The sequence below is a fragment of the Danio rerio genome, chromosome 25 (assembly GCF_052040795.2).
Source record: "Danio rerio strain M-AB ecotype USA chromosome 25, GRCz13ab, whole genome shotgun sequence".
NCBI lineage: Eukaryota > Metazoa > Chordata > Actinopteri > Cypriniformes > Danionidae > Danio > Danio rerio.
In genome coordinates, this window is record NC_141045.1 from 8,688,208 (window position 1) to 8,701,296 (window position 13,089).

Here is a 13,089-nt window from a genome sequence, read left to right on the forward strand (position 1 = left end):
GCCTAACAAATATTCACAACATTACGCAGGCGGTTTGTGTGTGAAGTTTAAGGTTTTATAAATGAACAGCCTTTCCCCTATTTTAGTTTTACATCTCCAAGCTCTCCGCAGTTCTGTCAGTTATCACTACTCTTCAAACTTTGTTGATAATGTCAGCCTTAAAGGGATAGTTCACCCCACAAATGAAAATGTATCCAGTTTACTCATCCTGAAGTGAGTTAGTTTCTTCTGTTGAACACAAAAGACGATATTTTTAAGAGAGATGTAATCATTGGCTTCCATAGTAGGAAAAAAAACTAATATTATGGAAGTCAATTTCACAGGTTTCCAACATTTTTCAGAATATCTTCTTTTGTGCTAAATAGAAATTAAGGTAACGTTGGTTTTATATTGACACATTTGTTCACAAAACTTGTGACAAGTGTCTCCCTATATTGTTTACCATGGAACTTTGGATATTCGATCTAAAAAATGTGTAAGTGCTTCTAAACAACGATAGCACTATTGAATTGACTGTAAATATGTAATATTTTAATAGTCATCGGCTGCTAATATAAGATCATTAAGTCAAATTCGTTAAGAGTTATTTTCTGAAAATATATTATTAAGGAGAAACTTTCAATGTGTGAATAAAAAACAACTTTACCACAAATTAATTGAAGAGATTTTTGAAAGTAACAGGTTTTTGGATGAACAAATCTATTTGAGCGAACAGTTTTCATTTTCTGATGAGTGCTACTTTGAAATAAGCGTATAGTTTGAACATCACACACAGACTGCTGTCTATGTAGTACTACAAAATATTACTATGTTAACGTTAACATGGAACCATGTAGCAATTGACAATAAAATAAACACTATCTACATTTGCTAATTGTAATAAAATAAACACTATCTACATTTGCTAATTGCAATGAAATAAACACTATCTACATTTGCTAATTGCAATGAAATAAACACTATCTACATTTGCTAATTGCAATGAAATAAACACTATCTACATTTGCTAATTGTAATGAAATAAAATAGAATCTTATGCACTAGAACTTTAATACATTAATTTTCTTTTCTTTATTAATCAAGGGTTGCAACAGTGGAATGAACTACCAACTTATCCAGCATATGTTTTAATCAGCGGCTACACTTCCTGCTGCAACCCAGTACTGGGAAAGTTTATTCAGTTCACCTACAAAACATGCTTTTGGACTGTGGGGGAAACCGGAGCACCCGGAGGAAACTCATGCCAACATGGAGAGAACATGCAAACTCCACACAGAAATGCCAACTGGCGCAGCCAGGACTCATACCAGTGACCTTCTTGCAGTGATGCGACAGTGCTAACCACTGAGCCACCATGTCGCCCTACACTGTACATTTTTACATGAAAATACTGCATTTCTGATTTAGCCTATATTGTCACAACTATTTATAGACGTATCCAAGCTGGTTCATGGATATACTTGGCAAAAAGATTACAAACAGCAGAGTTTTATGTGTGGATGAAAATTTATACGGTCCAGTAAATGATTTTGCTAAATATACTGTGAAAATTAAGATGAAGCCATTAGTTAACACAGCATAAATATTTAACAGTTTTTAAAAACTGCAATACACACTGTTCATACACAGACACACAAATCACCACTCTAAAGCTGCGGTCACACTGGACTTGTCTCCCCATAGACTTCCATTCATACACACGCAAATGCTTCAGACCAGAAACCCAAGTTTCGCAGGTTGCTACGGTGCAAAGTTCAAGCTTGGTGAACTCTTGACCTGCAAAATCGCATCACTTGACTGCATGAGACCAATCGAGGTTCAAAATATGACCTTTCTAAACAGGAATTTAAAACATTGAGCAATCGCTCGCTTTTTAACTGTCTAATCATCTTGTTTAATTCCGCCCCTTTTCGCAGCGCCGTACGACAGAATTTCGCACACACAAACTATAGTTCCTATAATTCTATAAACTATAATATCCATGTAATATAAAGTTCAGTGACTTATATGATCAAGGATTATGCAATGTTGCAGCATTGAGCAAAATGCATTGATTTGTACTCTGATGAAACACTGATGAAACACTATCTATGCTCAAAACAATCATTCGTTCATTTTCAACCGCTTTTCCGAGGCTGTGTCAAGGGGGCAGCAGTCTTTGAAGAGAACCCAAGACTTCCCTCTCTCCAGGACCCTGAGGCGTTCCCAGGCCAGCCGAGAGACTTGGGCTGTTTCTCAATTCCAAGAACGCAGAGAACGGACTTGTGTTCTTGTGGAGAGCGGTCTTGCCAGGTGTCCTAGGAAGAACGAACACAGGAGACCACGAGGGCAGAGAACGCGTCCTTTGAGAATTGAGATGCTGCGTTCTTCCTGATGGTCACATGACCTTCCCATGTTTTAAATAGTAAATTATTTAAACATTACAGCCTTCATACAACGATTTATTGTTTTTACCCTTTTCAAAATATATACTTTGCATAAAAGCATTATAAATATACCCTGCACAATATAAATAAAACAGATTTTAATACGAATTTCAGCAAACAAACACCCTTAATGTGTTTATTACTTTATTAAGATGTTCATGTTAATGTTTACTTTCACCGTTTCATTTAGGGAAACTCCTGAGGTAAAAAGTCATATCTATGAACTTTAATAATAAATCTAGATAAAATACAGCGCTTCCCACCTCCAGTCGCAATGACTTCTGGGACTTCCAGAGCGAGTTCGGTGCTCAAGTCTGCATCGGTGCGTCCTCGATATCAAGAACACATCCAGGAAGTTTCATGCGTCCTCCGTGCTTGCGGTCTTGAGTATTGGAACTGAACTTAGGCAGCTGATGATGACGTTTCACGAGAACACGAGGACGCAAGACCGCTGAAGAACGCATATTAAGAAACAGCCATAGTCCCTCCAACGTGTGCTCTGTCTTCCCCGAGGCCTCCTCCCGGTGGGACATGCCTGGAACACCTCCCTCTGTAGGCATCCAGGAGGCACACGAAACAAATGCTCGAGCCACCTCAGCTGACTTCTCTCGACGTGGAGGATTAGCGGGTCTACTTCAAGCTCCTCCCAGGTGACAGAGCTCCTCATCCGATCTATAAGGGTGCGCCCTGCCACCCTGCGAAGTAAACTTTATTTAGCCGCTTGTATCTGAGATCTTGTCCTTGTGGTGTTGACCATAGGTGAGAGTAGGAACGTAGATTGACCGTAGATTCTTTACCTCAGCGGACCAGTACATCAACCGCATTACTGCTGCACCAATCCTGCAGTCAGTTTAATGTTCCATCCGTCCCTCACTCATGATCAAAACTCCAAGATACATGAACTCCTCCACCTGGGGTAAGGACTTTCCTCCAATCTGGAGATGGCAAACCACCTTTTTCCAATGGAGCAGCATGACCTCGGCTGATTCTCATCTTAAAATAATCAATTAAAACCTAAATTATCTTTGTTTCCAATAGCAGAAATATAATTACCTTTAAGGCACACATTTTTATTTTAAATCAACAAGTTTTGCATCTTAAAGGCATCCTACAGCTAAATGTCCTTAACCCTTTAAATGCCCCACCAAGACAAACATGTTTGGATTGCATTTCTTAACCCATAATGTTGCTATTTAACAAACTCGATGCATTTTGTTTTCATTTAATTTCTAAAAATCAGCCTCTACCAAATGGTTGATATGTCAGTTCGTGGTAAAAGTACCAGAATTAATACATATACCATAAAAAAATCTGAAAATATAAAGTGCAAGACTGATTTATAAAAAAAATTTTTTTTTTACAATAAAGCAAAAATCAAGTCTAGTAGAGCAACAGGATTATGTATGTTTAATTTTTTTTTGTCAACCAACAATGCTGTGTGTGTAAACTATTATTAAAAACAGTTAAAATATGGTCAACCATTTGGTAGAGCAGCCAGTTAAAGGGTTAAAGCACAGGGTGTGGTAACATTTAAGGTTAATAGTGCGTAATTCACCTGCATCCAGCCCTGATGTTTACTTTTTAAAAATACTGTATCAAATGCACCATGGACAGTACATGGATGGGCAGTATTTATGATACATGTATTTCATATACGCATTTCGAATACGAAATAGTATTTTGTAACTTGTATAAGTCTAATAAAAATGGCTTAATATTTTTGTATCAAGATACTTTAGCGTCTTGTATTTTTGTAGTTTCAAAATACTATAAAATACTTAGCAAGAAGTCTACATGATCATATCTTAAAAATGAGGCCTGTGATTGGTGCTTTCACAGTTATTTTCCTTAGTTTGAGATCAAAACAGAAAATTGATTATTTTTAGAAGGTGGTCAATGATTGCTGTGTGGATGGAAATTATGCTTAAAGAGAGTAACAGACAAATGGTGAGTATATATTCAGGAGCAACAACCATTCAAAAGAGTATACCGAGCAATGCTAGCCCCGAATATATAATGGCTGTAGTGTACGATTTGGCTTCTTTGCTTAAGAGATGAGATAGAATCAATCCTGAAGAACAAAATGGGGAGCTTCAGAACATCAATCTCAGTGCTGCAGGAGGAAATGCAGAGGAACTTTATAAATATAAGACACCTAAATATGATGTGTTAATGTTTTTAGGAGGATAATTCAAGACTCTTCCAGTTAAAGAAGAACCGAGAGAATCTTGGAAGAATGACTGTACAAATAATGGATGGATTGTAATTTGCAAGTCAAAGAGAACCACAAGTTATCTTTGGGTTACAAGTCCAATTCGCCAACCATTAGGTCACAACTTTACCCTGTAGGTCAGGGATTACCAAACTTATTCCTGGAGGTCCGGTGTCCTGCAGATTTTAGCTCCAACCCTAATCAAACACACCTGAACAAGCTAATCAAGGTCTTTGGGACACTTGAAATACACAAACAGGTGTGTTGAAGCATGTTGGAGCTAAATCCCGCAGGGCACCAGACCTCCAGGAATGAGATTGGTGACCCCTGCTATAGTTGAACAAAGTGCCAAACAAAAAGTTGTTGCTATGAAGCATTGTTTACTTCCCAAAGTCGATTTAATGATGAAGAGACTGATCGATTATGCCTCTTGATGGAAGGTTTGCGAAGAAATCTCATGCTCTATTTTAAAAGTAGTTTGTATTATATTAAAATACAGTATTTTAATTTGATACTTATTGTGGCTGCTGGATTTTGTAGTTTAAAATTGATGTATTTGGCTTTTTATTTTAACATACATTTCAAGGTATTTTGCCCGTCCCTGAATACATGAAGCCAAACTGAATTCAGCACAAACAGGAGGCAAGTATTCTTTATCAATTTATTAACAAAATGATAAAATAAATAAATACAAATTGATCAAATGCTCCTAATATCAATTTCTTCCCATGTTCCATACAGTATTTTCAAAACACTGCATACAAAGGACTCATCACAGGCTCAATACAGGAGAGGTAAGAACCAACTGACTCACTCACAATGTCAGGCGGACAAACAAGGAGAATAAAGACTGAAGAGAGAGAGAGAGAGAGAAAGAGAGAGAGCTCTGTAACAGAAAAAAGTCAAAAAATAAACACACTCCTTTTTAAAATCATTATGAAAAAATACAAACAATTTTACAAATATTCATATTGTGTATTAAACCATTTACACGTAGTTCAGCACACCGGGTGAACTTATTTCTTTTTTTTTGTTGTTTGTTTGTTTTAGATAACCGTCGCTACAATGTATCCTGTTGTGTTTCATCAAGTGGAAGATTTTTTTTTTTCAAGGATTTTTATATTTTTTGCACGCGTAAACAAAAATGTTTTCCAATTGGACAGATGAGGTAACGCTCACACACACCTTTTCAAACACACACCCATTCACTTACACTCATACAGTGCACAACACCAGGGAAGTCACGACAATAGAAATGAAATGCATCAACAGTACAAGAAGGCCACAATCATGACTGAGTAAATAGTATGATAAGTGAACAGAAACTACATTGAAACTACAATGACTTCCATCTGTCACTGTGGAATTATGACGCACCATAAAAAATATGCATGATCTACACACTATTAAGGTGACAGGATGAAACGGCTGGAATGGGTCTGAAAATGTTTCAGTTCTATGCATAAAATGTACACCGCTACCTCCAAAAAGTCTTTCAACACTTCCAAGCCATACAAACAACTCAAAGCATTTCTCACATGTCAAAGCCATAAGCGGAAATCAATCATGACAGGAAAAGAACAAGTCTCAATGATATGTATCTGGAATGCATATAAAAAGGCTTCCTAATAGCAAAAATGCAGTCTCTTTGGGTATACTGACTTAAGAACTTGAATGCGTGGCTTTCAGAAGTTCCCTCCCCTTCTTCTTTCTAACTGGCCCACCCACAACACATTACATGCACTCTCCCAGATAAGACCATAAACATCTTCTCAACCAATGGAAATAGGCCCCGCCCCCACCTCGCCCACCCAGTGACCCCCGAGATATCAATAACATTCAGCATGGTGTGCTAGCAAAGGCAGACTTGAATGAACGTAACGGTCCATGAGATTCATACACGGCTAAAACGCCAAAACAGTGGCCAGCAAATAATCTGTCTCTGTACACGAATGAACTACTTTCTAAAGACGTGAAAGTGTCTATTGTTCATAATTTAAACAGCAGTGGAAAGAAAAATGCAATAGATGTACATATGTATACTGTTTCGTTTTGGCATCGTCGTCGCCAGACATGTAAAAAGGAAAGTGACACAAAAAAGTTCACGTAAAAATCTTTACAAAAGAAACGCAAAACTAAATGCATATTTAAAAAGTCTGACAAAACTTATATAAAAGATTTGCATAAGAAGGCATGCTTTGTTTTTGTTTGTCGTTCGTTGAACTGATCGGAAAGGTGGAGTTCTGGGGGTTCGAGTCTTATCCAACAAGGGTTTTCTTTGATCTGTTCGGCCTTGCTAAATTCAAGTCAAGGCTGAAATCTAAATACCTGATTCAGGTACAAGTCCAGAAAACAGTGACTCAAGCAGAGATGAAGGAAAATGATGTGAATAAGAAAGGGTGCATGTCTTTTTTTTAAGAGCAGAGTGTTACGTATGACATTAGAAGAGCCACTGGCCTGAACAGTCCTGTTAATGTGACAACACAAAGAATTTTACACACACAAACAAACAAAATTTAAAAAAAAAATGAGCAGACACTTAAGTATTTTAGGGTAATACTTCGGACATTCCTATAAAAAGTGCATAAAGACAGGACTTTCTAAACTTCCAGAACTGTTTCCAATGAATGTCAATCCAACAAGCATTTTTAGGTGGCATTGAGTGCTCCGATAAACCAATTCATAACACATTATTAGGAACAACTCTCTTTGTACAGACCAATTTTGTGCAATCGCTAAGATTTGTTCAGTGTTTAAAAAATAAAACGCAAGGCAACTCCTTAAAACACAGCCTACTCTACAGGGGCTCTTGAACTTCACAGCTGATATAACTAGATTTAGTACGACAGACATGACCAACACAAACACATAACTACATCCAGTTCACTTTAACCAATGAAATAACAACAAATGTGCTTCTAACTGCGTGACGTTTTACAGAGAAATGTGACCAGTTTCTTTCTAAATATATTTTTTTTGGGGGGTGGGGGGTGGGGGGGTACGTAGGTGATCTAGGAGATTAAATTCAGTATGTAAAAAGTTGAAGGCACTCTGGGCACCTGTACAGGAAGGAGTAAAAGTATTCTTCTTTAAATATTCTCTAGACTGACAACGGTGATTTCTGGAAGGCCTTATATATTCATGTCGGTATGCCACAATAATGGTCGCCATGATATGAATGTTTATCCATCATTACCCAATGCTGGCTCAAAGGGTAACAGGGCATTATGGGAATGTATTAAGGATAAGTATGTGAATTTTCACAGTAGATTGTGAGAAATTGCAGCACATTGTTGATATAGCCAAACCCCCATTCTGTAAGAACCACAAATTGGTTTTAAAGCCATGAAATCCGCACTAAACAAAACAAATCTATCATAAAAAAAGACAATAAGGTAAAGGTCAGTCCACCTTATGGTAAGGTTATCTCTCGTGGTGAAACAGTCAGCTATGCAATGTCCGTGTGAAATCCCTAATAAATATGCACTACTGTATACATCGTATAGTAAAAATCAAGCACTTAAAAAGATGTCCCAAGCAGTTACACTGAATTTGATATGCGTAGTTTGTTCAATTTTAGCCAGGGCGGCTGTCATCACAAAGGTAAAAGGGATATGCTGTTTTGGAATGGCCTGGAATAAAGACAAAAAAGGTGCCAGCCGTGCATTACTGTTAAGACTTTACATTTCCTAGAACAGGTTAAGATAACACAAAGACAAGCCAGCAAACAAACAAACAAAAAAAAAAAACAAACAGCAAAAGTCGGAACTAAACAGTGCTTTCTAATTTGTTTGCCACCAACTGGCCACCATTTTTCTTTGTCCTGGATGTTTTGTTGGCAAGCACTGTAAAAAGCAACAGAAAAGATTTAAGCGCTTTTGAAAAAGATTTGCTCTTAAGAAGTTCTTAGTGCGTTTGCTTGTTATCTGCAATAAAGCTTGTGCTTTAATTAAGGGTTTTCTGTCATTTCCTTATTACTCAATTTGGCTCATACATCAAACCCTCAAGTTTAAGACAGCAAATTGTGACTTAGTCATTATTGTTTGTCCAAGGGAGAAACAAACAAACGATGGGGTAAAATGGGGATGGGACTAGCCCATTATATTCTAGACTAAACACTGTAAGAGGATATTTCCATTATTAAGGATTACAAAAAAAAAAGCATTTGGCAGTTCGGGATTGAAACAAAAACAGACAGTCATTATGCAATGTGCATCTCCGAGATCGAGAAAGCTGCTTGCATAATTCATGCCATTTTTAAACACCATTTATAACAAATGACTGTTTCATGAAACAGAAAAGCACTTATTTTTCAATGAAGACTAGGAAGACCTGAATATATTTTCTTAAAAAAAAAAAAAAAAAAAATCCACAACAGCATTGAGTACACACACACACACACACGCACACACAGAGACTTTAGTACAAGACTCATTCAATACACGGGACTGACACCACTTTTCAGACTAATCTACCACGCATGATTTGTTGCAGTTACCGAGATGTGACTTCTGGTGTAGCTTTCTCTTCCAGCCCTTTGTCAAAGATCTTGAGAGGCCCTGCCATGCACTCTACCGCTGAATAGCCTGAGATGACTTGGAGACGGAACGCTTCTACTGCTAACTGGGAAATGCGGACAAGATGTATAGTGGAGGAGAAAAATTAGAGGGGTTGCTATAGGCAGTCCTGGCCAAGTCCTGATTTAGTCTAAACTTACACCAGCAACAGGATTCAAAGCCTATGCCTCGTCACTGGCGAATACTGATGCATCTGTTTTTTTTTGTTAAAGTCTTGTTTGGAAAGAGAAGGTTTTGGTTTTGCCGGTCCACTCAGGCCTGGCTAGAGGTGCACAGGGTGTGGGCATATTCATGCAGTCTTTGGACATGTTTGCCCCGTCTTTCTCCTCCCGGAGAGAAGACAACTAAGACAACCTATGAAACAAACCCCATATTGGAGGCACACACTGGTCTGATCTGATAAATCATCCATCTTTATCACCATCATTATTATTCCTATTAATAAACTAATATTTATCTTTTTTATATATATATATATAATAATCTAATAATTGGCATGACACTCTTTCGTAAGTCCCCCTTCAACCCACAAACTTGGGCTCCATTGGTCTACAAGAACCAAGACTAGTTTGCCTTGGATGTAGAAGTACTGTTGACACAGTTTTACCATATGCATTAAAAAAAGAAATAAAATAAAATAAAAAAGACAACATTTATTTGGATATAGATAATATATATGTATAATATATATATATACGTATAGATTGGCAACTTTGTGCACCAGTCCAAGGTGCAATAGGAAATCTGTTTAAATGTTTTGGTGATGTAGGTGTGTTTGGGGTGAGGCTGAGAACTATTTGGGGTTGTCCACGCTGCTTAGAGGGGCTGGCAAAGCCTGCTGCGAAGGTTCTGAGGTTTTGCCGTTGTTGGTGTTCATGCCATGACTTCCATCTTCCTGCAGCTCCACTTCCATCTTCCCGGCATCCTCTGCACAACTGCTGTCAATAGGAGGGATGTTCTCCGAGTCCACGGCATCGACGGTACTCTCCTCCTCTGGGTTCAACCCAGTACAAACACAGTCCGTTCCTCCGTTTGTCTTTACATCTCTGACCTGAGGTGACTCCACAGGCTCCACAGTTTTTGCTGTATCCATCATGTCCTCGTCAACTGTGGTTTTGGGCACTTCCAGGACACTAACTCCCGATTCACCTGATACAGCCTCAGGTGTGACTGCCGCTGCTGGCTCTGCCATTTCCCCGACCTCTGGCTCTGCCTTCACCTCGGGCACTGCTACAGCGGCTGGTACTTGCACACTAGGCTCGGTGGGACTCTCCTGTACACACACTTGTGTAGTGTCCTTTGAGTCTTTGATACTTCCTGACTCTGTGCAGTCCTGTTTGGAATCCTTAAGGGTCTCTGTCTCTATGGACTGAGTGAAGTTAAAGCTCTGGATTAGGCGGACCAAGTGTTTCACTTTTTCCAGAGAGGCCTGCATGTCCTTCTGACGGGCAAGTATGCTGTTCTTTGTCTCCATGCATTTCTGTTGAATAATGGGAATGCAGCATTAAACAACAAGCAGGACATATTGCAAAATTAATGTTGGGAATAATAATATTGAAAGAACTATGTTATACAATGATAGTCATCTCAAAAAACATTTTAAAGGCAAACATAAGCTTCGTTTTCTTGTTCTGATCCCAAATACATAGTATCAGTATCATAATACGGGTGTAACGATTTATCATTGTACGATTTATTGCGATGCAAAAATGTCACAATATGCATCGTGGCGTTATGACGATTTGATTACGATATGACGTCCGTTTTCTCTTATTAGTTGAGCTGTTTGCGCGTGAGCTACGTTCCACCTGCTGTCGCACGTGAGTTCAGATGGCAGCAGCAGTAATGTTAGCAGACCAAGATGAGTGGAGCTGAAATAGAGGATGGCCCATCCTCTCAAAATCAGACGTCTGGCAACATTTCGGTTGTACAGTCATTGCTTTAGACTCGTTCGCTTTTTGACACGCATACTGGGTCAAACATCCTAAGTTTTAAAGTCTTCACAGTGATTTACATACTTTGCACGGCGACAGGGATATCTCCTAATGGTGTTGAAAGAGTCACATACTGTATTTATAAGGTACAATTCACCCTAAAATCATTCTGTCTTCATATAATGTTCCCGCCGCAAAATCACACATGACGTGAGCTGACTGTGAGCTGTTACTACAGAGGGCGGATGATAGACGTGCACGTATGGCAAGCCGTTTTAGCATTTAAACCTTTGTTTTGACTATCCATAAATATATTTAGAGATATCTCTAATTATATTTTGACTAGTCATAATTATAATTTGACTACTCAGAATGACAATTAGAGATATCTGCAATTACAATTGTACTAGTACGAAATCAGATTGGAGACATCTGCAAATATATTATGACTAGTCATATTCCTCCATTGACTTCCATTGAAAAATATTTGCAGATATCTCTAAATGAATTTAATTAAATATGAATTAAATACCTGGAAATGTGGATTTTTTTTTGCACACACAAAAAACGCAAGTGACCAAGCAAAGCCTTAAGCTCTTACTGTTAAATTCAATTGAATAGAAAGCTTATTTTTTTGCACCTTTACTTAAATTGTTCCTTAATTTTGTCTCTGTCATTTCAATAATATTTTTAAGAAGTTTTTAAATTGTTTTATTTTCCAGAGACAGGCGTGTTTAATTTATTTTCTTAAAGAAGGTTCAGTTTAACAAGTTGAAACAAAAGAAATGCATAAAAAATAGTTTACTTGGTAAAATTTGCATTTCAGTTTAATTTTCAATTTTTACTCCAAATATCATGATACATATCGAACCGTGAACATTATATCGTGATACACATCGTATCGTGAGCTGAGTGTATCGTTACACCCCTAGTCAAAAACAATGATTATTTCAGATGTTAGGATTGCAACAATTAAAAATTGCAAATAGCCAGCAATTTTTTGGGGTAGCTTGTCAATGAACTATGGCTCTTGTGCAGTAAATGATGCTCCATCTGAAATCAGCTGCCAAATTATACTGCCAAAATCAGGATAAAAATCACCAATTACTCATGCAGCCCTATTTCCCACTATATTTTTTGAGCCAGAATGGAAAAAAATTAAGGTGCACTCCAAGTGTAATGTTTGGCTTAAAATTGGTTTTCTGAGAGAAATACTCCCAGATTTGTTGTACAACTGTATAATCTTGCATCTGGAAAAGGCTTCAGTTAAAAAGAAAATAAATAAATAACTCACTGTTATAGAGTTGCTGAGCTGTTTCACTCTCTGTTCTAGTTGCTCCCGTTCCAGCTTTAGTTCAGCACTCCATTTCATTAGCTTCTGCTTCTCTTCTTCTTTTGCTTTTTGGACAGGGACAAAACAAATATGATTGTGATGTGCTCCTACACTAGTCTCATGGATTCAATTGATTATAGATGTAGTTGAATTGGGGTACAAAGTTTAACAACTGAAAAAAAAAATCTATACCTTCTTTGTAGGCAATATAGGAATGGACGATTGCTAGGGTACCTGGCCAGGGAATGGCCTCTTCCTTCTTCAGAATCTGTAAAAGAAACTCTCTCAATAACAGACCAGTGCTGTGCACACTTGACCTCTGAAAAGCCATGAGAGAAACTGAGATCAATTGTGTATGGCAACAGTGATGAACAACAGAACTTCAATGGGAGTGCTGGATGCTGTCTTACACTTACATGATGGGTGGAAAAAAAGGCACAATCAATACCGAACCATGTGAGAGCTTACAAAGCACGAAACAGCCTTAACGCCTGAAGAAACTCACTATGTGTAAAGGGGGAAAATGTACACTTCATTTTTGCAGGGAAAGGGGAGTTTAATCTCTTAGTTGATCTCCCATTTCTAATTATATAACAGTGTATGTGCT

The 13,089-nt window shown here is 37.9% G+C and overlaps 1 protein-coding gene and 2 long non-coding RNA genes across 50 annotated transcripts in view; 1 reads left to right on the forward strand and 2 right to left on the reverse strand.

Moving 5' to 3' along the window:
* Window positions 1–206: 206 nt before the first annotated feature.
* LOC147830787 (uncharacterized) lies at window positions 207–6,435 on the reverse strand. The gene is made up of 3 exons (XR_015526205.1): window positions 4,942–6,435; window positions 995–2,184; window positions 207–857 (listed from the first exon to the last, which is right to left on the reverse strand). It is a non-coding gene; the product is annotated as an uncharacterized LOC147830787 (long non-coding RNA).
* On the forward strand, window positions 3,126–8,440 carry LOC141380885 (uncharacterized). Its single transcript, XR_015526199.1, has 3 exons — window positions 3,126–5,280; window positions 5,380–5,432; window positions 5,689–8,440. It is a non-coding gene; the product is annotated as an uncharacterized LOC141380885 (long non-coding RNA).
* A 554-nt stretch (window positions 8,441–8,994) lies between these two features.
* phf21ab (PHD finger protein 21Ab) overlaps window positions 8,995–13,089 on the reverse strand; it is a 41,215-nt gene continuing 37,120 nt past the window's right edge. For 25 of the 48 annotated variants that reach the window (XM_087311759.1, XM_087311746.1, XM_087311753.1 and 22 more), the window contains 3 exons: window positions 12,675–12,750; window positions 12,444–12,547; window positions 8,995–10,695 (listed from right to left, as the gene is read on the reverse strand). In XM_087311759.1, the coding sequence (XP_087167885.1) occupies window positions 10,009–10,695; window positions 12,444–12,547; window positions 12,675–12,750 (867 nt within the window). In that variant the 3' untranslated portion in view covers window positions 8,995–10,008. The remainder of the gene's footprint in view (window positions 10,696–12,443; window positions 12,548–12,674; window positions 12,751–13,089) is intronic. The other 23 variants (XR_015526175.1, XM_087311776.1, XM_087311772.1 and 20 more) reach the window with 1 other exon arrangement.